Source organism: Apteryx mantelli, chromosome 1 (genome assembly GCF_036417845.1).
Source record: "Apteryx mantelli isolate bAptMan1 chromosome 1, bAptMan1.hap1, whole genome shotgun sequence".
Lineage (NCBI taxonomy): Eukaryota > Metazoa > Chordata > Aves > Apterygiformes > Apterygidae > Apteryx > Apteryx mantelli.
This window is the reverse complement of record NC_089978.1, coordinates 168,220,310-168,240,863: the sequence shown is the minus strand read 5'-3', so window position 1 is coordinate 168,240,863 and position 20,554 is coordinate 168,220,310. Positions and strand designations below refer to the sequence as shown.

The 20,554-nt window shown below is 50.5% G+C and overlaps 8 protein-coding genes across 8 annotated transcripts; 4 read left to right on the top strand and 4 right to left on the bottom strand.

The window, feature by feature from the left end:
• The first annotated feature begins 8,458 nt into the window (after positions 1-8,458).
• On the top strand, positions 8,459-9,239 carry LOC106488211 (histone H1.01-like). Its single transcript, XM_013947064.2, has one exon. It carries the CDS (start codon positions 8,503-8,505, stop codon positions 9,172-9,174), a length of 672 nt encoding a protein of 223 aa, XP_013802518.2. The 5' UTR covers positions 8,459-8,502; the 3' UTR covers positions 9,175-9,239.
• Positions 9,240-9,739: 500 nt separating this feature from the next.
• LOC136994283 (histone H2A-IV) lies at positions 9,740-10,279 on the bottom strand. Its single transcript, XM_067311374.1, has one exon. The coding sequence runs from the start codon at positions 10,192-10,194 to the stop codon at positions 9,805-9,807; it is 390 nt and encodes a 129-aa protein (XP_067167475.1). The 5' UTR covers positions 10,195-10,279; the 3' UTR covers positions 9,740-9,804.
• A 71-nt stretch (positions 10,280-10,350) lies between these two features.
• On the top strand, positions 10,351-10,973 carry LOC106488210 (histone H2B 5). Its single transcript, XM_013947063.2, has one exon. The coding sequence runs from the start codon at positions 10,533-10,535 to the stop codon at positions 10,911-10,913; it is 381 nt and encodes a 126-aa protein (XP_013802517.2). The 5' UTR covers positions 10,351-10,532; the 3' UTR covers positions 10,914-10,973.
• A 1,547-nt stretch (positions 10,974-12,520) lies between these two features.
• LOC136994282 (histone H3) lies at positions 12,521-13,134 on the top strand. Its single transcript, XM_067311365.1, has one exon. It carries the CDS (start codon positions 12,562-12,564, stop codon positions 12,970-12,972), a length of 411 nt encoding a protein of 136 aa, XP_067167466.1. The 5' UTR covers positions 12,521-12,561; the 3' UTR covers positions 12,973-13,134.
• A 476-nt stretch (positions 13,135-13,610) lies between these two features.
• Positions 13,611-14,354, bottom strand: LOC136994280 (histone H3). Its single transcript, XM_067311354.1, has one exon. It carries the CDS (start codon positions 14,181-14,183, stop codon positions 13,773-13,775), a length of 411 nt encoding a protein of 136 aa, XP_067167455.1. The 5' UTR covers positions 14,184-14,354; the 3' UTR covers positions 13,611-13,772.
• A 1,420-nt stretch (positions 14,355-15,774) lies between these two features.
• Positions 15,775-16,222, bottom strand: LOC106488345 (histone H2B 5). Its single transcript, XM_013947200.2, has one exon. The coding sequence runs from the start codon at positions 16,213-16,215 to the stop codon at positions 15,835-15,837; it is 381 nt and encodes a 126-aa protein (XP_013802654.1). The 5' UTR covers positions 16,216-16,222; the 3' UTR covers positions 15,775-15,834.
• A 325-nt stretch (positions 16,223-16,547) lies between these two features.
• On the top strand, positions 16,548-17,020 carry LOC106488124 (histone H2A-IV). The gene has a single exon (XM_013946977.2). It carries the CDS (start codon positions 16,548-16,550, stop codon positions 16,935-16,937), a length of 390 nt encoding a protein of 129 aa, XP_013802431.2. The 3' UTR covers positions 16,938-17,020.
• Positions 17,021-17,287: 267 nt separating this feature from the next.
• Positions 17,288-18,186, bottom strand: LOC106488562 (histone H1.01-like). Its single transcript, XM_013947424.2, has one exon. The coding sequence runs from the start codon at positions 18,160-18,162 to the stop codon at positions 17,497-17,499; it is 666 nt and encodes a 221-aa protein (XP_013802878.2). The 5' UTR covers positions 18,163-18,186; the 3' UTR covers positions 17,288-17,496.
• Between the last annotated feature and the right edge of the window lie 2,368 nt (positions 18,187-20,554).

Below are 20,554 nucleotides of genomic sequence, written 5' to 3'. Positions count from 1 at the left end.
AAAAGAGCTTTAATTTTTGTAATTTACTGTGGTTTTGTTTCCTGAACTTTCCCTACAAAATCCTTTCCTATCTGAATGCACCCAGAAATCCCATTTTCCTTCAATAGCTAATTTAAAATGTTTTTTTCTCTTGAGTCTTTTTTTTTTTTTTTTTTTTTTTCTGTCTGTACCTTTTACTTTTTAGTTCTTGATCGTGGCTTTTTACAAGGTGTTCCCCTGTGCTGGGCCAGCAGTGGTGCAGCTTCTTGAAAACCCCTTGCAACTGGTGCACTCGTGTCAGTGGCCAGCTGCTTGCAGGACGCTTTCCCGCCTGTCAATTTCTGCACAGTCCACAGTCTGCTTGGTCCACGCTGTGGTTCAGCCAGAGTCTCTGGCTCCTCGAACGACAGAAAGGGAAGGTGGTGATGGTGCGTTCGATGCCTACTGCTGCTCCGCCACTGTCTTGGGGAGAGACCCATGGGCACTGGGTACCTTTGCCACTGACATGGGCTGCTCTCAGCACAGAGCCGTGCAGCGCCTGCTGGATGCCATCAGCAATTATGGTATCAATCATACATTTATATGCATGCTCACTTAAACATTGCCTTCTAGGTGTTGTTGTGTTGTTTTGTTTTAATTATCCAGCAGGGCATCCTATTATTGAGTGCTTCATTTGGTCTTTCCCACCTGGAAAAGAAATTTATTTAAATATTCCAGAATAAACAATTAGACCTACTGATATACCAGCTATTTCCTCCTATGTCTTTATTCTAAAGTTACCAAGTGGAGATGAATAAATGGTTACTAGTCAATTAATAATAACTTAAGCGTGGGCCAGCTTTTACTGAGATGAGGTTTAACCCATAGTGTGATTGTGATTTCTTATCCCCTTCTGCCCTCTGATGGGCACTATGAAAATTTCTGAAGCGCATAGTACTATGTTTCCCTGAAGGCACTTTGCTTTTCACAGTAGCAAGCTAGGGCTGTCTGCTTCAAAGACAGAAACAAACTGCAGAACAGAACATCTTACGCTATGTAACATAAATGTAGAAGGTAGAAAAGCTAATTTACCCTTGGAAAAGACCAGTAACAAAACTCTTCAAAGGAAAAGGTGGGTGGCTCTTAAAAGAGCCTTTGGGTCGAGAGTCTCAAATGAGCTGCAGGGCAGGAGCATACCTGAGCTGGTGCACTTGGTGACAGTCTTGGTGCCCTCGGAGACGGCGTGCTTGGCCAGCTCGCCGGGCAGCAGCAGCCGCACGGCAGTCCGGATCTCCCGCGACGTGATGGTGGTGGAGCCTTGCCTATTGCCTTCCCTGGGGAGAGGCAGTGCCTCCTGCCCCCTCGCACCTCTCCGGCGGGTTAGGTTGCTCATTGGGAGCCTCAGAGAGGGTCAGGGGCCACGAGGCAGCATCGCAGTGGGGCAGAGGGAGAAGGGGCCGGTAGCGGGGCCTTCGGCTGCAATGGTTTTGTGGCAGTTTTCCTGCAAGGACTGGCAAGGTGCGACTTAGATTTTGCACTCTTGGCATATTTACTCGCAGGGCGGTGACACTTGGGCGTGGGAAATCTTGGCGGGATGGAAAGCCGGGGGGGAGAGGAAGGAGAGGAGGGGAAGAAACCCTGCGGGGAAATATCAAGTTACATGAAACCTGTTCTTTTACTGATTTCTCAGATTAAAGAACCAGTTGCAGATGCTTATGTGATTAGCTGTAACCAACTTGACATATAGCCACTTCGGTTATTTCCTTCCATAAACTGAGGGCATAGGCACTTCAGACCTTCTTTATCACCATCGCTCTTCTTGGCCCCAATGCATATCGTGAAGTTCCCCCTTGGGTTGCCTCGCTAGAGACACTAGAGTACCACAGGACAGAGCCGCTGCTCCCCAAAGTCCTTCAGTTTGCTCTTCATATTGTGCATGGAGCAACGGCATCTGTGACAGAGACTTGGTTCTGCAAAACACATCTTTGTGTGTGGCTTTTTTTTTGGGGGGGGAGGGGAGATGGGAGGGGGGTTTTCATCTTGTCCTTTCCATTTCCTTTCCACTTTCCTGACAAGATTTTGCTCGGATTTCTTTAACTTCCTTGTCCTTTGACTTTTTTCCCCCTTGTGACCGAGACGTTAGTTACGCACACTCACACCCCCCACATATTTTTTAACGAATATATATTTGTCCCATGTGGCTATTCCTTTTTGGAAAAAATCATGTCAGGAGTTCAGCTGGCTTCTCTTTCCTGCGCTGCTGCCACGACCGCTTCCTCGCACAGCACATCTCCGAGGAAGCCCTGGAGTGGAGCTGTCACACCCACGGCCCCCAGTTTGTCCCTTAAAGGACCGGGTTCAGCAGGAAGTCCTGAAAACAGAGAGGCTGCGCACACCCGCAGCCGTGCCCCGGAGCAGCTCGCGGGGGGGGATCGCAGCTCCCCGGCGCCGCTGCACGCACCTGGCCACGGAGGGACCGGCGGATGCCGGTGTGCAGGCGCACGGAGCAGCCTTCTGGCGCTGCCCACTGCTTTTACTGAGCCTCTGTCATGGCAGGGTCCTGCGGGGAGAGCGTTTGTCCCGCGGAGCCTTCTGAGTGCGGGCGCTGCTCGGGGCCCGCTCTTAGGCTCCCGGGGCGCCTCCCGCCGCAGAGCTGCGGCCGCTGCCCTCGGCTGGCCCCGGGCTGCGGACATGCACCCGGCATGGCCACGGCCGGCCGCGCAGAGCACCGCGGAAGCGCGAGCCGCATTCACGTAGGCAGGACGGGCACCGGCGGCCCATTTTCCCTCCTCTGTTTCAGCTGGCCAGGCCGGAGCTCACGGTGGGTCTCCCACACACACCCCTCCCTCCAGCAGCTGCCCTAGACACCGCTCCCAGGTCCTGCGCCTTCCCGTTGCTGCTGCCTGGACCTACGTGCCCTGCGACCCGTGTCCCTCCCCACGCTGTTCCTCCCCGACTCACCTTCATGTCGCCCTTCCCTTCCCTTCCCCCACCTTCACCCTTCTCCTAAACATCTCGTCCGAAGTCTCACACAGTCTCGCAATCCCTCCCCAACATCACATGAGAAGTTTCACACAGTCCCCCTCAAACATGCTCTAACAAGTTTAGTCTTTCCCTTGAGAGACCCTGCTAATCTTCTGCCTTCTTATCAGCCGCGAATTTGTGGTTCAAGCTCCCCGAGGCTGGGCTTGACTGCTTCCTCCAATGGCCCATCAGTTAGTGACCTGAGAGCTTTGATCTTTCTTATTGTCTCCGTTGTCTCCTGCTCCTTATGGGTTGTGTTTCTGGATGCTTAATCGATTCCTATCCTTGGTTCCTGTCTTTGTTTTTAAGTCGAATAGCCGGGTAATCAGGTATCCTCACAGAAGAGATGTTCTTACTTCCCACACACGTGTATAATTCCCATCTAGCTTTTCATGCTCCAGGACTCTCCACGGCATGATGCGTGCAGGGTTTGCACCCAACGCTTTTCGGGGAACTGCTGTCTCCCCTCGAGCTTTAGCCTTGCACGCTCCACTGCCTTCCTGCCACTGCTGCAAGCGCAGCTTCAGGTCCTCTACGGACCTACGGAAGTAGGAGGATCTCCGGACTGGCGAGGAGGGAGAGCCCCATCCAGAGGGCGCAGCGAGGGGCCAGCGCTGGCTCCTCAGCGCCCCGTTGCTCCGAGGGTTGCAGCAGAGTTTGCACCGGCAGGTCCCGGGGCAAGCGGCAGCCCGAGCTTCAGCCATCGAAACTCTTCTCCCGGCCCACACGAGGGACCCGCTGATCCCGGAGCACCCCGCGTCCCTCGCCCTCCCACTAGCACAGACTTACGTGGCACGGATTTGGCACGGAAGCCACCTTTGGCCTAATTAAGAGCTACAGCTTAGTTTTCACGAATACAATTCATTTTTGGTGCTACGCGAAACTGTCCTAGAACGGCTTTATGCGGGCCCTGAAGAATGGAAGAGGTAGCGAAAGCACAGATCTGCTGGTATTAGGTGAAGGTAAAATTCCTGTCTAAGTATGGAAGTGCCTCCTTTCCTCAGAACTGTGGGAGATACAAACAAATGAATATTGTACCAAACAGCTTTACGCTGTCGCTTGCATACGATCTGAGCCCTTAGAAACGCGCATCAGTCTTCCAGGATTTTATTATTATTATTATTATTATTATTACTATTATTATTATTATTATTATTCCCTTGGGAGGAAGAAAATCTAAATTAAAACCGTCTTTGGATTCTGCAGACACGTAAGCATCACCTTTCTGCCATTTATCTCCTGCCACCGTCTCCTCCATAGTGCACATTGTCCGGGAGAAAGAGCTAAGAGCCGTGAAAAGAGGTGGTGAGAAATAGCTGAAATCAGCACCAGAAAGTTCAGCTAAAAAAGCCCAGCCAGTATAAATAAGTTTTCCTTTGGGACATGCTTGGCAAACTTCACCTGGTAGACACAAGCATAAGAAACCAGAAATGTACCATCTACAAAGGCTCGTTTGATGCTTTTCTGGACACAGTCTCCTAAACTGGATGGAGAGCTGAAAATGAGTAAACTGAGCTCATCCCTGCCTGGGGGATGATCGACTAACCTAACATCAAGGGAAGTGAGAATGTACCTGAGACAAAGAATTTGCACATCTCAGAGCAGGGATTTTAGCACGTCACCTCTTTGTTCTCATGAAGCGCACTCTTTCACCCAGGAACATCCCACAGAGGTACCGGGGCAATCCAGACCTCTCCTAACTTCTAGTGCTTTCAGATCTTACCAAACAAAACTTACCAATCCCCCTAACACAGGCTGGCATGCGGATGATGGGGAGCTGCTTCACGGGACGCAAAACGCAACACTGGGCCTGCAATATAGAGCAAAAATGCTACATTCACCAAGTTAACTGCGTACAGGCAGATTTCATGCCAGCTCTGCCTCTGCTTCTGCATCCAGGCAGTCGCTGCTCCCACCAAGCAACCATGCTGCTTTTGGCTAGATCCTTCTTTCTTCCTTTCCCTTTACCATACCTGAAGGCGACTTGTTGAAGAGTTTCTCAAGATCTTGTCCTCCACCCCTTAATTTCTACCCCTTGGCTTCAGGGTTGCATTTAAGCTCAGGCCTTACTATTTCTTTTTTAAATAAATATTCTGTTTGTTTGGTATTTTTGAGGGAAAGACAGAAGACACAGTCACCCTGCCTTTTAATGAAGATGTCATTTTTCAAAGCTTCATATCAAGACAAAAATGGTTTAGTGTCTTCATTTTTCTTTTGTGAAAGACGCATATGTGAAGTCAGACATGAAAGTGTTTTTTTATTTTGTTTTGTTTTGTTTTTAATAAAGCTTGATAGCCTTGCAACATTACATTAAAGGATCTACAGGGCACATTAAAAATATTTCTTCCTTCCTCTCCTCCACCTGATAATATTTGCAAGATCTCTTTGCATTTCCTCTTTTTCTGAGCCCAAGTCAAACTGTCTACAATTACAAAAGATAAAACTAAAAAAAATCTACATATGTGATCGAAATATTGGAGGACAAGAAAAAAAAAAAAGAGTTTTTAGAAGAGCCTCCTGGTCTCCTCCAGGATGTGCTGCTACATCAGGTGTGTAGAGGAAGGCTAGAGGCCAAACCAGAAACACCAAGGAGAAAGCATTTTCAGACGATCAGAGAAGAAGAATTCAGAAGCAGAGCTACTAGTAGACTGCTTCTGATGCGAGTGAGTCAAAGAGAAGAGAGTGAGAGACAGAATTTTAAGGAAATACATTTGCTGCAGAACAGGCCCCCAGCAGTTTCTCCTGTCTATCCCTCAATGTTGTGTCCTTCCCAATAGCTTCACTTCAGTGATAAGACTGTATACAACCAACAAACCACAATCAACAGTGTGGCCAGTGAGGGAAACCACCATGAAATAGAGAGTCAGTACAAATTCTGGCTTCAAATCCACGCAATCACCTTCTGTTCTTGCTGTTATGCTCTTGCATGTGATGTCATCCTGCTGTTCATGTCTTCTCTAGACAAAAGCCCCTCTCAAATGCTACTACACCTCTCAGCAACTTCTCATACATTGTATGCACCCCTAGCTGTGGTAAACCTTCACAACTGACAGTTGCATAGAATTTCCCCCTTTGCCAAAAGGCCACAAGATGCTGTGTGATAATTACATTATTGAAAGAAAAGGTGCAAGAAGCCAGACTACTGTGTTTTCAATAATATGAAATAATCCCCAGGGTCTCCTATGTACTACATATTTGTGGGCCTACAGCTCTTCTGTCAAAACCATCCCAAGAGATTCATTTTGCACATACTCAGTTTATCCCACATCATAAACTCATGGCTTGGAAAAAGACCCCCTGCCCTGCCCCTGCCCCCCCGTAGAAATTGTTTTCACCTGCCAATAACAGCTCAAAATATGAGCTGACATATATATAAATAAAATATGGACATGAATATATATGTATGTGCCTATATGTATGTATATGTATGTACACATATATACATACGCACACATCCCTAGTATATCTATATGCAAGGCTCAGACTTCCTAACAAGAGAAGGGAAATTCATGACAATGGGAATGAGCAAAGCTCTGTCTCAGCAATCAGAACAGGCCATGAGAAGAGTTTTCCAAAAGCTTCTAGGGCCTCATTTCTTTGCTTATGCAGTTTCTTCAACAACCTTCACAGAGAAACTAAGCCTGCTGGGAGCAGGAAGAGCAGGATCAGGGCTGAGGGCGAGGAGCAGAATCTTTGCTGCACTTACAGGGGTCTCCCTCTCCCATGAGGCCCCCATGCAACATACAAGGCAACAGCTGAATGCTGTCTTCTCACCTTGCACAGGCCTTGGTCATGTTTCTGGCCTCCTCTGTAGCAGCATTCAAGAAACTGGAAGGTGAAGGTGGATTTACATTATATTTTCACAAGGGTCTGTCCAGTAGCCCCTTCCCAGCTGCATTTTTATCCTGTTGCTCTACTGCTCACCTATTGGTGTAAATTTACAGCCAGTTCTAGGTTGGCACTAGGCCTCCTGCTCCTTGTTTTCATATTTATAAACAGAGAAAACAAAATTATTGGCTGGGAGATGGAAAATTTGCTGCTTTGCTTTACATTGCGAATGTTACATTTCACATTTTCATGTAAGCTTGAAACAGAGAACCCTCATAATATCTTATATGTCAAAATGAATATGAGATATAGGCAGCAAGCCAATAGAAATACACATCACCTCTCAATGTCCTCAGCTGGACTTTACTAAGACCCAGCTACTCATATTACTCGTTATGACTTTAGAGCCCTAGATGTCATCTTGCAGACTATAGGAGCGCTGTAGGGCAGAAAAGCAGGCATATATATAATACATGCAAAAGTGAAACTGCATGATTGACTTTACAGAGCTTAGCAAATACTATGCCATGCTGACATTTAATTTAGCATAGTGCACTTAAATGCTAAATCCTGTTTCCCTGAGTTTACTTACAAGCAATATTAAGCAACTGTTGTAGTATTTCTTCAATTGTGGCCTTGTCTCAGCAGTGCTGAAGAGAGAACTGTTTGACTAGGACATTTTGTTAGTCTCATCTTATTTACAGAAACACCTACAGCCTAACCTGGCATTTATCACAGGGAAAGCACGCACATCATGTGTTGAGATTTTCACTCAGCTGCCACTTTTGACTGACAATATATCTTAAAGTGCAGAATAAAACTAGAGCATGGACAAAACCCTTTATTTTAAATAGGAACATAACAATGAACATGTTTGCCTACTGCGCTTATTCAAAAGTTGTATCTTGGAGAAAGATTGTGATATAATTCATCAAAATATGAAAAAAAAGCACCCTAGGAAAGCAGAGGAAAAACTTCTGTGTATTCTTTAAAGATGTTGAATGTACCAGCTAATTTAAGAGTGTTATTTTACACACATATCTTCCTGGAGATTTTTTTTTCCGTTAGTTTTTATTAGCTCCACGTAAAGCTAAACAGGGCACTATGTCCAAAGGTTTCATTATTTTTAAGAGATGAAATCGTAGTATGGGAAACAATTTATAACCTAGATACAGAGCTCAGTGTCTACCTGTGTTACTTGCTCCTTTTCAAAGCCAATTTATCTTAACAAAACGTATTTATATTAGTTTCATTCCACATTGTCTCGATCAAAAACCCTCTCAGGAATGTGAACTGGTTGTCACTTTGACACTGCTCTCAGCAGCATAGTTTTAATTTAAAAGGAAAAATAAAAAATCTGACAGTCCCAGGTCTCTGCAATCCCCAAACTCACGGATTACAGACTTGCCTAGAGCTCATTTAAACTCCCAGCAAAAAGAAACGCCACAAGACGAAAATACCTTCCCTCGCCAGAAACGCTATGAGAAACGGGGTGTCCCCGTCACAGGTTTTGCACCAAAAACACACTTTTTTCAGCAAGAAGAAACACAAGCCGAGCAGCGGAGAGAGCCCGGGCGCCCGCGGCGGGCAGGGCTCGGCAGTGAACCAATCAGCGCGCGCCTCGCCTCTATAAATAGGGGCCGCCGCTGCTATCACCGCAGTTGGTGTGTCCGGGTCTGCGTGAGCTGAGCTATGTCTGAGACGGCGCCTGCTCCTGCTGCTGAGGCGGCGCCCGCCGCTCCGGCTCCGACGACCAAGGCCGCCGCCAAGAAGCCGAAGAAGGTGGCGGGCGGTTCCAAAGCCCGCAAGTCCTCGGGCCCCAGCGTCACCGAGCTGATCACCAAGGCCGTGTCCGTCTCCAAGGAGCGCAAGGGGCTCTCATTGGCGGCACTCAAGAAGACGTTGGCTGCTGGTGGCTACGATGTGGAGAAGAACAACAGCCGCATCAAGCTGGGACTAAAGAGCCTCGTCAGCAAGGGCACCCTGGTGCAGACCAAGGGCATTGGTGCTTCTGGCTCTTTCAAACTCAGTAAGAAACTCGGAGAAACGAAAGAAAAAGCCCCGAAAAAGCAGGCAGTGGCAGCCAAGCCCAAGAAGCCCGTGGTTAAGAAGCCTGTGAGCACTGCCAAAAAGCCCAAGAAAGCAGCGGCGGTAAAGAAAAGCCCCAAGAAAGCAAAGAAGCCGGTGGCTGCTGCTGCCAAGAAAGTGACCAAGAGCCCCAAGAAGGCTGCCAAGGCTGCAAAGCCCAAGAAGGCAGTGAAGAGCCCAGCCAAGGCGAAAGCAGTGAAGCCGAAGCCTGCCAAGTCGAAGGCGACCAAGCCCAAAGCAGCCAAGGCGAAGAAGGCGGCACCCAAGAAGAAGTAAGTCCCCTGTGAAAGAAAACTCCTGGTCCGTTTCTGAAAACAACGGCTCTTTTAAGAGCCACCCAAGCTTTCCCAAAAGGAGCTGAAATAACTTCCATGGTATTTAAATGCTAGTTTTGTTTCTGAGGTTCCCAAAAAGGATATGCAAAGTTTTTCTATGAAGAAATTTCATAACTTTAAAGATGCAGTTCACGTAACTCTATTTAGCATCTTCCAGAAAAAATAGGACAACCTCAGCACTTCCCAACAAATGAGCTTATGTTCTTTTCTCTCTCCTCCCCCCCCCCCCCCCCCCCGCAGACACTTGGTATACCGCATTGGTTTATGTTTTGGTGTGAGATATGTGAGAAGGAATTGAGTGATTCATACTAGTAAAAATAGTTTCAGGGACCTCAAAGTCTTTTAAAGTGCACAAAGAAAGCCAGGAATTGTTCTCTCTTACCCTACAGCTTTATAATCAACTTAAAGAAAAAAATCCCACTATTAATGATTTCTACAGTAACCTTGAAAGCTGTAAGCACTTACATAGATACAAAAAAAGTAATTTAGCTCTTTCATGATATAGGTGGTGGCTCTGAAAAGAGCCTTTGGGTTTCTTTAGGGAAGACTTCCCAGGCGTTCTTCTCGGTGCTCACTTGGCTTTAGCCTTGTGGCTGTCGGTCTTCTTGGGCAGCAGCACTGCCTGGATGTTGGGCAGCACGCCGCCCTGCGCGATGGTGACCTTGCCCAGCAGCTTGTTGAGCTCCTCGTCGTTGCGGATGGCCAGCTGCAGGTGGCGCGGGATGATGCGCGTCTTCTTGTTGTCGCGCGCCGCGTTGCCCGCCAGCTCCAGGATCTCGGCCGTCAGGTACTCCAGCACGGCCGCCAGGTACACCGGCGCGCCGGCGCCCACCCGCTCCGCGTAGTTGCCTTTGCGCAGCAGCCGGTGCACGCGGCCCACGGGGAACTGCAGCCCGGCCCGCGACGAGCGCGACTTGGCCTTGGCCCGCGCCTTCCCGCCTTGCTTCCCGCGACCAGACATTCCAACTTCACTGTAGCAGGAGGTTCACAGAAAACGATGAAACTATTTATGCATCTCTGCCCGTATATATGCGGTTCGGGCAGACAAGCGGTGTCTTCTCTGATAGGCTGAGAAGGCGGTCTTGGCGAGGCAGCCAATGAGAAGGCGGATCGAACTATAACCAATAGAAAAGCTTAATGCGTAGTGGCGACACTACCTAAAACTTTCGACCATTGACAATGCGAGAAAAAAGAGCTGCTACTTTGCATAACCTGACTATAAAAAGGTCCCCATGAAGCCTTAGCTTTACTTCGTGAGTGTTAAGTGATAGCGTGGTATAATCCTAACGTTTGTTGGCAATGCCGGAGCCAGCGAAGTCGGCACCCGCGCCCAAGAAGGGCTCCAAGAAGGCGGTGACCAAGACGCAGAAGAAGGGCGACAAGAAACGGCGCAAGAGCCGCAAGGAGAGCTACTCGATCTATGTGTACAAGGTGTTGAAGCAGGTGCACCCGGACACGGGCATCTCATCCAAGGCCATGGGCATCATGAACTCCTTCGTCAACGACATCTTCGAGCGCATCGCCGGCGAGGCGTCGCGCCTGGCACACTACAACAAGCGCTCCACCATCACGTCGCGGGAGATCCAAACCGCCGTGCGGCTGCTGCTGCCCGGTGAGCTGGCCAAGCACGCTGTCTCTGAGGGTACCAAGGCTGTCACCAAGTACACCAGCTCTAAGTAAGCTGCTTCTGTGCTCGGCGCCAGACCCTCTCAACCCAAAGGCTCTTTTAAGAGCCACCCACCCTCTCAGTAAAAGAGCTAATCACAGTGGTGATTGTTTTTCTAAGTACTTCAAAGCAAAAAAAAAAAAAAAAAAAAAAAAAAAAAAGGCTGTAGGAGCACTCCTGTTTCAAGTATTGAGGCGTGCCAGGTTATACTGAACAGTAAGATGCATACTGTGAGAGAAACTATTTATGACCTTAGTTCACAGTAATGGTTTGCAACGTCTACCTACATTTAAGAGGAGACTTGGGGTGGGGGGGAGAGAGGTTCTCGCTCTTTGGTACACACAGGGCTTCTATGCTGTCATGCTGCTGCCTCTTGCCTAAACCTGAAGCGCAGCTTGTTTGCCGAAGGGAACATCCGAGCGTTTCATTATGAAAGAAGGGGAAAATGTTATTGCGGGAGCCCAGGCTTTTTTTGATAACTCCCGACTGTTCGGGTTAAAACCCAGGGCAATGCGCGTGTTCTCGTAAACGTCTGACAAAGCGCGTCCCGAGAAGGAGGTGCCTTCTCCCTCCCGAGAAGGTCTGTGGGCGAGGAGTGAGAGTCGTGAACGTCTACGGCAAGAAGGATTCGGGACGACCGTGCGCATTTGCACAACAAAGAATTGCACAGTGCACCCCCAGCCCCAAGCGCGGGCTACCCCACGGGCCCTTCCCCGACCCTTCCGCCCCCGCGTTCGCCCCCCCCCCCCAGCACCTCCCACCGGCGCTGGAAATGCCGCAGGGAAACCGCCCGAGGCTCAGGGGCGGCGGGGGACCACGGCGCCTGGGAGCTCCGCGGCTGGAGCTGCGCGGCGCGGCGCGGTCCGACCTGAGTGAGGACTGCGCCGAGCTCGCTTGCGGGAGGGCGAGCAAGCCCGCGCGCCGCAGGGAGGCGGCGGTGATTGGTCGCCGTGGCGCTCAGCAGCTCGCGGCTCGGAGCGCGTCTCCGACTCCGCCGCGCGCGTTCCTCTGAGCACAGCAGGGCGCAAACCCGGGGCGGCGGGGCGGAGAGCCTTGGCGATAGGCGACGGGCCGGCTGCGAACAACGCCTCCAGCGTCCCTGCTACCCCCCGAACCGAAGGCGATTATTGAGGGGGAGGAAACACCGAACGCTCGGCAGAGACAGAGACAGAGGCTGCCGAGTGAAGGAGCTTTCGCTAGCAGCCCCGAGGTGGAGGAGGGAGTGGGGGGGAGGGGAGAGAGACGGCGGGACAGAGACGCCAGCAGCGGGACCCTGCTACACCGGTCGGCTACGGCCTTCCTCGCCCCCCCAAGACGCCCCCGCCGCCTCGTTCTGCTGTTCGTGGGGGTGGTTCACACACACTTACTTACTCAGCGAAGGAGCGGGCACTGAGGGGCTCTGGAGACAGGGAAGGCCCCGCCCCGGGTGGGGGGGTGGGAGGCTTCGGGGAACCAAGGGGGCGTGGCGTGGCGGACGGCTTTCCCGCCGGCGGGGCGCGAGCTTTTCAAATGTTGGCCTCGGCCAATGGCAGCCGGCCTTGCGCGGACGTCCAATCGGTGAGGGGCGCTTCGGCTATAAATACTGCCGCCTCGGCGCCGCTATTACGGCTCGGTTTTTTCAGCTGAAGGGAGGCGGGCAGAGCACTTGGTTATTACAGGGCGATGGCGCGGACGAAGCAGACAGCGCGGAAGTCGACGGGCGGGAAGGCGCCGCGCAAGCAGCTGGCCACCAAGGCGGCCCGCAAGAGCGCGCCGGCCACGGGCGGCGTGAAGAAGCCGCACCGCTACCGGCCCGGCACGGTGGCGCTGCGCGAGATCCGGCGCTACCAGAAGTCGACAGAGCTGCTGATCCGCAAGCTGCCCTTCCAGCGCCTGGTACGCGAGATCGCGCAGGACTTCAAGACGGACCTGCGCTTCCAGAGCTCGGCCGTCATGGCGCTGCAGGAGGCGAGCGAAGCCTACCTGGTGGGGCTCTTCGAAGACACCAACCTGTGCGCCATCCACGCCAAGCGCGTCACCATCATGCCCAAGGACATCCAGCTCGCCCGCCGCATCCGCGGTGAGCGCGCCTGAGGCTCCTGCCACTGCCCATCTGGTGCTGGCAGAGACCTAGGCAGCCCACATAGACCCAAAGGCTCTTTTAAGAGCCACTCCATACCCAGTAAAAGGAGCTGTTGACACTGTCTTTAACAATCACTGTGATTGCTAATTAAAAATGGTCATTGCAAATTTAAATCTGCTTTTCCCCCCATTTTGCAATGCTTATGCAGGGTTATGTTGAATCTTTGTTTCAGATAAATTGCATTCAGATACCATAAATTAGCTAATTAAAAAGATGTTTAGGAGAGCTTGTAAATATTAGATAACATGCATAATCCATGCCTGCCCTTTTAACAGCGACTGCTATAAAAGAGCTGTAATACTCATGTATTTTAGCAAAATGCATGCAAACAAAACATTTTAGTTGTCTATATGAAGTCTATTAAAGTTTATTATAGGGGACTTGAAAAAAGGATAGTGAAACTCACAAGGATTGGAAGGGGGTATGAATCTTTTTTGTCCATAATGGAAAAACGATCCCTTTCAGTACAGCTACTTCCCTGGATATAAGTACAGTACCTACAATTGCTGCAATAAGCACTTTTGAGAGTTTTGAACAAAGATTCAATATAACCCTGCATAAGCATTGCAAAATAGGGGAGAAAAGCAGATTTAAATTTGCAATGACCATTTTTAATTAGCAATCACAGTGATTGTTAAAGACAGTGTCAACAGCTCCTTTTACTGGGTATGGAGTGGCTCTTAAAAGAGCCTTTGGGTCTATGTGGGCTGCCTAGGTCTCTGCCAGCACCAGATGGGCAGTGGCAGGAGCCTCAGGCGCGCTCACCGCGGATGCGGCGGGCGAGCTGGATGTCCTTGGGCATGATGGTGACGCGCTTGGCGTGGATGGCGCACAGGTTGGTGTCCTCGAAGAGCCCCACCAGGTAGGCTTCGCTCGCCTCCTGCAGCGCCATGACGGCCGAGCTCTGGAAGCGCAGGTCCGTCTTGAAGTCCTGCGCGATCTCGCGTACCAGGCGCTGGAAGGGCAGCTTGCGGATCAGCAGCTCTGTCGACTTCTGGTAGCGCCGGATCTCGCGCAGCGCCACCGTGCCGGGCCGGTAGCGGTGCGGCTTCTTCACGCCGCCCGTGGCCGGCGCGCTCTTGCGGGCCGCCTTGGTGGCCAGCTGCTTGCGCGGCGCCTTCCCGCCCGTCGACTTCCGCGCTGTCTGCTTCGTCCGCGCCATCGCCCTGTAATAACCAAGTGCTCTGCCCGCCTCCCTTCAGCTGAAAAGACCGAGCCGTAATAGCGGCGCCGAGGCGGCAGTATTTATAGCCGAAGCGCCCCTCACCGATTGGACGTCCGCGCAAGGCCGGCTGCCATTGGCCGAGGCCAACATTTGAAAAGCTCGCGCCCCGCCGGCGGGAAAGCCGTCCGCCACGCCACGCCCCCTTGGTTCCCCGAAGCCTCCCACCCCCCCACCCGGGGCGGGGCCTTCCCTGTCTCCAGAGCCCCTCAGTGCCCGCTCCTTCGCTGAGTAAGTAAGTGTGTGTGAACCACCCCCACGAACAGCAGAACGAGGCGGCGGGGGCGTCTTGGGGGGGCGAGGAAGGCCGTAGCCGACCGGTGTAGCAGGGTCCCGCTGCTGGCGTCTCTGTCCCGCCGTCTCTCTCCCCTCCCCCCCACTCCCTCCTCCACCTCGGGGCTGCTAGCGAAAGCTCCTTCACTCGGCAGCCTCTGTCTCTGTCTCTGCCGAGCGTTCGGTGTTTCCTCCCCCTCAATAATCGCCTTCGGTTCGGGGGGTAGCAGGGACGCTGGAGGCGTTGTTCGCAGCCGGCCCGTCGCCTATCGCCAAGGCTCTCCGCCCCGCCGCCCCGGGTTTGCGCCCTGCTGTGCTCAGAGGAACGCGCGCGGCGGAGTCGGAGACGCGCTCCGAGCCGCGAGCTGCTGAGCGCCACGGCGACCAATCACCGCCGCCTCCCTGCGGCGCGCGGGCTTGCTCGCCCTCCCGCAAGCGAGCTCGGCGCAGTCCTCACTCAGGTCGGACCGCGCCGCGCCGCGCAGCTCCAGCCGCGGAGCTCCCAGGCGCCGTGGTCCCCCGCCGCCCCTGAGCCTCGGGCGGTTTCCCTGCGGCATTTCCAGCGCCGGTGGGAGGTGCTGGGGGGGGGGGCGAACGCGGGGGCGGAAGGGTCGGGGAAGGGCCCGTGGGGTAGCCCGCGCTTGGGGCTGGGGGTGCACTGTGCAATTCTTTGTTGTGCAAATGCGCACGGTCGTCCCGAATCCTTCTTGCCGTAGACGTTCACGACTCTCACTCCTCGCCCACAGACCTTCTCGGGAGGGAGAAGGCACCTCCTTCTCGGGACGCGCTTTGTCAGACGTTTACGAGAACACGCGCATTGCCCTGGGTTTTAACCCGAACAGTCGGGAGTTATCAAAAAAAGCCTGGGCTCCCGCAATAACATTTTCCCCTTCTTTCATAATGAAACGCTCGGATGTTCCCTTCGGCAAACAAGCTGCGCTTCAGGTTTAGGCAAGAGGCAGCAGCATGACAGCATAGAAGCCCTGTGTGTACCAAAGAGCGAGAACCTCTCTCCCCCCCACCCCAAGTCTCCTCTTAAATGTAGGTAGACGTTGCAAACCATTACTGTGAACTAAGGTCATAAATAGTTTCTCTCACAGTATGCATCTTACTGTTCAGTATAACCTGGCACGCCTCAATACTTGAAACAGGAGTGCTCCTACAGCCTTTTTTTTTTTTTTTTTTTTTTTTTTTTTTTTTTGCTTTGAAGTACTTAGAAAAACAATCACCACTGTGATTAGCTCTTTTACTGAGAGGGTGGGTGGCTCTTAAAAGAGCCTTTGGGTTGAGAGGGTCTGGCGCCGAGCACAGAAGCAGCTTACTTAGAGCTGGTGTACTTGGTGACAGCCTTGGTACCCTCAGAGACAGCGTGCTTGGCCAGCTCACCGGGCAGCAGCAGCCGCACGGCGGTTTGGATCTCCCGCGACGTGATGGTGGAGCGCTTGTTGTAGTGTGCCAGGCGCGACGCCTCGCCGGCGATGCGCTCGAAGATGTCGTTGACGAAGGAGTTCATGATGCCCATGGCCTTGGATGAGATGCCCGTGTCCGGGTGCACCTGCTTCAACACCTTGTACACATAGATCGAGTAGCTCTCCTTGCGGCTCTTGCGCCGTTTCTTGTCGCCCTTCTTCTGCGTCTTGGTCACCGCCTTCTTGGAGCCCTTCTTGGGCGCGGGTGCCGACTTCGCTGGCTCTGGCATAGCAATATCACCACTTTTAAAACTAAACTGAAAGAAATCACTTCAACGAGCTAAAAAAGCATTCTGCGCCCCCCGTTTTTATAGGGACCGTATGCAAATTAACTGTCTCTGAACTCTCATTTTGTATTGGCAGCCAGAGATACAGACTGTCGTTATTCTCAGTAGTTCACCACCATTGGTTGGAATTCGATTCGCCTTCCCATTGGCTGTTTCAGCAATGCCGACTTCTCAGCCTATCGACATTCGTTCCTTTCGCTGGGAAGGGATATAAGGCCGAGCTGCGACTATTCTTTCATTTTTTCATATCCTTTGCTTGCAAAGACTGAATCGAGATGTCTGGTCGCGGGAAGCAGGGCGGGAAGGCGCGGGCCAAGGCCAAGTCGCGCTCGTCGCGGGCCGGGCTGCAGTTCCCCGTGGGCCGCGTGCACCGGCTGCTGCGCAAAGGCAACTACGCGGAGCGGGTGGGCGCCGGCGCGCCAGTGTACCTGGCGGCCGTGCTGGAGTACCTGACGGCCGAGATCCTGGAGCTGGCGGGCAACGCGGCGCGCGACAACAAGAAGACGCGCATCATCCCGCGCCACCTGCAGCTGGCCATCCGCAACGACGAGGAGCTCAACAAGCTGCTGGGCAAGGTCACCATCGCGCAGGGCGGCGTGCTGCCCAACATCCAGGCAGTGCTGCTGCCCAAGAAGACTGACAGCCACAAGGCTAAAGCCAAGTGAGCACCAAGAAGAACGCCTGGGAAGTCTTCCCTAAAGAAACCCAAAGGCTCTTTTCAGAGCCACCAACAGAATTCAGAAAATGAGCTGCAAATTCATTGATTTAGTGTCATAAATCATAGCACCTTTTCAAATGGGCCAGGTAATCAAACACTTAAACACTTAACAATCTGATCCTTTTCCATTCATTTAACTTCTCTTGCATCTTGCATTACTCCCCCCTTCCCCATCAAGAGGTGGGGCTGTGCATTATTAATAAAGCTCCTGTGTAGGAATTTGCCAGTTTTGTATATACAGCCAATCCTTGCACAGTGCGGGCTTTTCAAAGCAACCACTCTGCAAAAACAGGCTAACTGTAGTGCTGAAAGTTTTCTTAACCATCTCTTTTTGCCTCTTAGCTACAATGTAAAATCCTCGACTTTCCCTCCTGTCCCCCTTTCGGGTTCCCAGTAAAGAATCCTGAGCAATCACAGCATTTCAGCTCCTTTTGGAAAAGCTTGAGTGGCTCTTAAAAGAGCCGTTGTTTTCAGAAACGGACCAGGAGTTTTCTTTCACAGGGGACTTACTTCTTCTTGGGTGCCGCCTTCTTCGCCTTGGCTGCTTTGGGCTTGGTCGCCTTCGACTTGGCGGGCTTCAGCTTCACCGCTTTCGCCTTGGCCGGGCTCTTCGTTGCCTTCTTGGGCTTTGCAGCCTTGGCAGCCTTCTTGGGGCTCTTGGTTGCTTTCTTGGCAGCAGCAGCCGCCAGCTTCTTCGCTTTCTTGGGGCTCTTCTTTACCACCGCTGCTGCCTTTTTGGGCTTCTTGGCAGTGCTCACAGGCTTCTTAACCACGGGCTTCTTGGGCTTGGCTGCCACTGCCCGCTTCTTTGGTGCTTTTTCTTTTGTTTCGCCAGGCTTTTTGTTAAGCCGAAAAGAGCCGGAGGCGCCGGTGCCCTTGGTCTGCACCAGGGTGCCCTTGCTGACGAGGCTCTTTAATCCCAACTTGATGCGGCTGTTGTTCTTCTCCACATCGTAGCCACCAGCAGCCAACGTCTTCTTTAGCGCGGCCAACGAGAGCCCCTTGCGCTCCTTGGAGGCGGACACGGCCTTGGTGATCAGCTCGGTGACGCTGGGGCCCGAGGACTTGCGGGCTTTGGAGCCGCCCGCCACCTTCTTCGGCTTCTGAGCAGTGACTTTTGCCGCCGGGGCCAAAGGGGCGGCGGGCGCTACAGCCGGCGCGGTCTCAGACATTGCAATGCACCAGGCGCAATGAGCACTGAGCAGTGGTGGCGGCCCCTATTTATAGAGGCGAGGCGCGCGCTGATTGGTTCACTGCCGAGCCCTGCCCGCCGCCGGCGCCCGGGCGCTCTCCACCACTCGGCTTGTGTTTCTTCGGAGATTAAAAAATGTTTTTTTAGTATTATATTTGCCACGAAATCGCTTATTTTCTTCATCTGAGAGACCATGAAAGGACCTATTTTCGCCCAGCGGTGTCTCATCTCAAAAGCAGTTGCGTTTGGTTAGAGTGGAGACAATAAACTCTATGTCCTGGAACAAAACAGACCCTGAGAGAGCAAAAGTTTTGTTTTTCTTTGTAAATTACAATTTCTCCTTTAATGTTTATGTCAATTAGGGAACTTAGTGTTAATCTTCAGAGGGTCTTCTTCACATCTGAGAAGAAAGCGAGCATTTAGAAACTAACTGTTTAAAATAAATTGATTTCAAAGAGATTGAGGTAGCACAAACTCCCACAAACTGTGCCTCAGCTTTTCTTGCTGAGGTTTGTACCTCTGTCTACTGCGAAATAGTGAATTAGTGAAATTTTCCATAGTTCCAAGCCTAAAGTTCCCAGAGGGTCAGTGTGAAATGGTAGGTACCATATACTTTATTTGTATTAGAATGAACTACTTTCTGTGCAGCTTTTTGCTATTGTTAAAATAGCAACTTTTTAAAATGTTTATGTCATGACCAGAGACACCATGACCACATATGAAAAAGATTAGTGTCAGATCACTGAGCTTCATGTAAATCTCTTCATGCAGGAATAAACCACATACATACGTACATAATGCTAATTCTGTAAAATCTGTAGAAATGATTCATTAACATGAAAAAAATGCAGGAAAGTCTGTAGGAAATCTGAAAACACCATTATATTCATATTTTGATGCAAAACTAGGAAGAAAATCATGATTTTTGCTTAGTGCTCATTTGCCAGGTTACAGATCAAATCACAGCAGCTTCTGTACGTAAAAGCTTGTCTACAGCACTAAGTAGTAAGTAGTCAAAAACTGTTTATCCAAACTGTCATGAGTACACTATTAACACACATCTCCTTATCAGCTAAAACTTTGTATTTATTTTTGTGTACCTGAATGGAGTTCCTAATTCATTTAACTTGAAGTTTGTCCATTAATAGCAAAGGGCCTGTTTAGTACCATCATATTTCTGCATTTGTATCTAATGTATACAAACTGTACTTGTACAGTTTACATATAATGCTGACCAGACAGTCAACTTCACAAAACACAAGATCTCTGCGTGGAAAAAAAATCACCTCATTCTGCTCTCATTTCACTACCAGGAGGACAAATGAACCTCTTGAGGATTTGGGTGACCCTTCATCTTCAGTTAATTCAAAATACTCCATGATTACAAACATTGCATATGTGGTTTAACCTTTTCTTCTATTCTTAGGGTATAAAGGACTTAGGGAAAATATTCTTCTCTCACACTTCTGTTTTCTTTCTCACTCTTCCTCATCATTGAAGTCCTCCAGGTGAGGAGCTATTTCTCAGGCAAGGAAGCCAATTAAGATGGCAAATTGAACATATCTAGATCTGGGTAGCCAAACAACACAGGAAGCAGGATGGCTTATAGAGCAATATTCACTAGGAATTTTATAAAGGTGAGAGAACTTGATTGCAAGACTGTTTTTACTTCACATAGTAATAGGTGGCATAGAGAATTTAATAGTGGTAGTATTAACACGTTTCCTAAAGTCTCCTGAAATCAGGGAGATGACTATATGTCTGCTCCACCCCAGCTGGGTGTGGTAAAACCTTTAGAGTGTCCTATAAATACTAAACTTGAAACAGAATTTGTAAGCTGAATCTTGTTACCCCCAATAACTCTTTTCACATTGCTGGTGCTAATGACAGGGTTTGGGACAGAAGCCTTTCTACCCCACAGAATAACTATTTCCCACAAAAGAACTATTTTCCCCATTCTCTGAAAGTCTTATTTTGAAAGTGATAATACAGCACAATAGCACATCTTCCCCAATGTGTAATTTGATACTCTCAAGATTGTAACACCTAAGCATTAAATATCTTTCACACACATAGTCAGACAGAATACATTTGTATGTCTAAATCATATATAGCACTGCAACACCAAACCTCTCCATGGGAAAAACCTCTCAATATATGCCTAAGCAACACCGAAGCTCATTGTTTTAGTCTTTTGCTACTGCACTTTGGAGATTACTGATCTCGATCAGGTTTTAAATAGCCATTTCGCAACTTGAAGCTTTTTTTGTAATTATAATAAATTCATCTTATTTCTGTTTTTTTTCCCACTTATGTATTTACTCCATTATTCCTTTCCCCTATTTTTAATGAGACAGTATGTTCTCACAACC

What these genes read in the sequence shown, in the direction of transcription:
- LOC106488211 (XM_013947064.2), top strand. Translation starts at nt 8,503, where the DNA reads ATGTCTGAGACGGCGCCTGCTCCTGCTGCTGAGGCGGCGCCCGCCGCT.
- LOC136994283 (XM_067311374.1), bottom strand. Translation starts at nt 10,194, where the DNA reads ATGTCTGGTCGCGGGAAGCAAGGCGGGAAGGCGCGGGCCAAGGCCAAG.
- LOC106488210 (XM_013947063.2), top strand. Translation starts at nt 10,533, where the DNA reads ATGCCGGAGCCAGCGAAGTCGGCACCCGCGCCCAAGAAGGGCTCCAAG.
- LOC136994282 (XM_067311365.1), top strand. Translation starts at nt 12,562, where the DNA reads ATGGCGCGGACGAAGCAGACAGCGCGGAAGTCGACGGGCGGGAAGGCG.
- LOC136994280 (XM_067311354.1), bottom strand. Translation starts at nt 14,183, where the DNA reads ATGGCGCGGACGAAGCAGACAGCGCGGAAGTCGACGGGCGGGAAGGCG.
- LOC106488345 (XM_013947200.2), bottom strand. Translation starts at nt 16,215, where the DNA reads ATGCCAGAGCCAGCGAAGTCGGCACCCGCGCCCAAGAAGGGCTCCAAG.
- LOC106488124 (XM_013946977.2), top strand. Translation starts at nt 16,548, where the DNA reads ATGTCTGGTCGCGGGAAGCAGGGCGGGAAGGCGCGGGCCAAGGCCAAG.
- LOC106488562 (XM_013947424.2), bottom strand. Translation starts at nt 18,162, where the DNA reads ATGTCTGAGACCGCGCCGGCTGTAGCGCCCGCCGCCCCTTTGGCCCCG.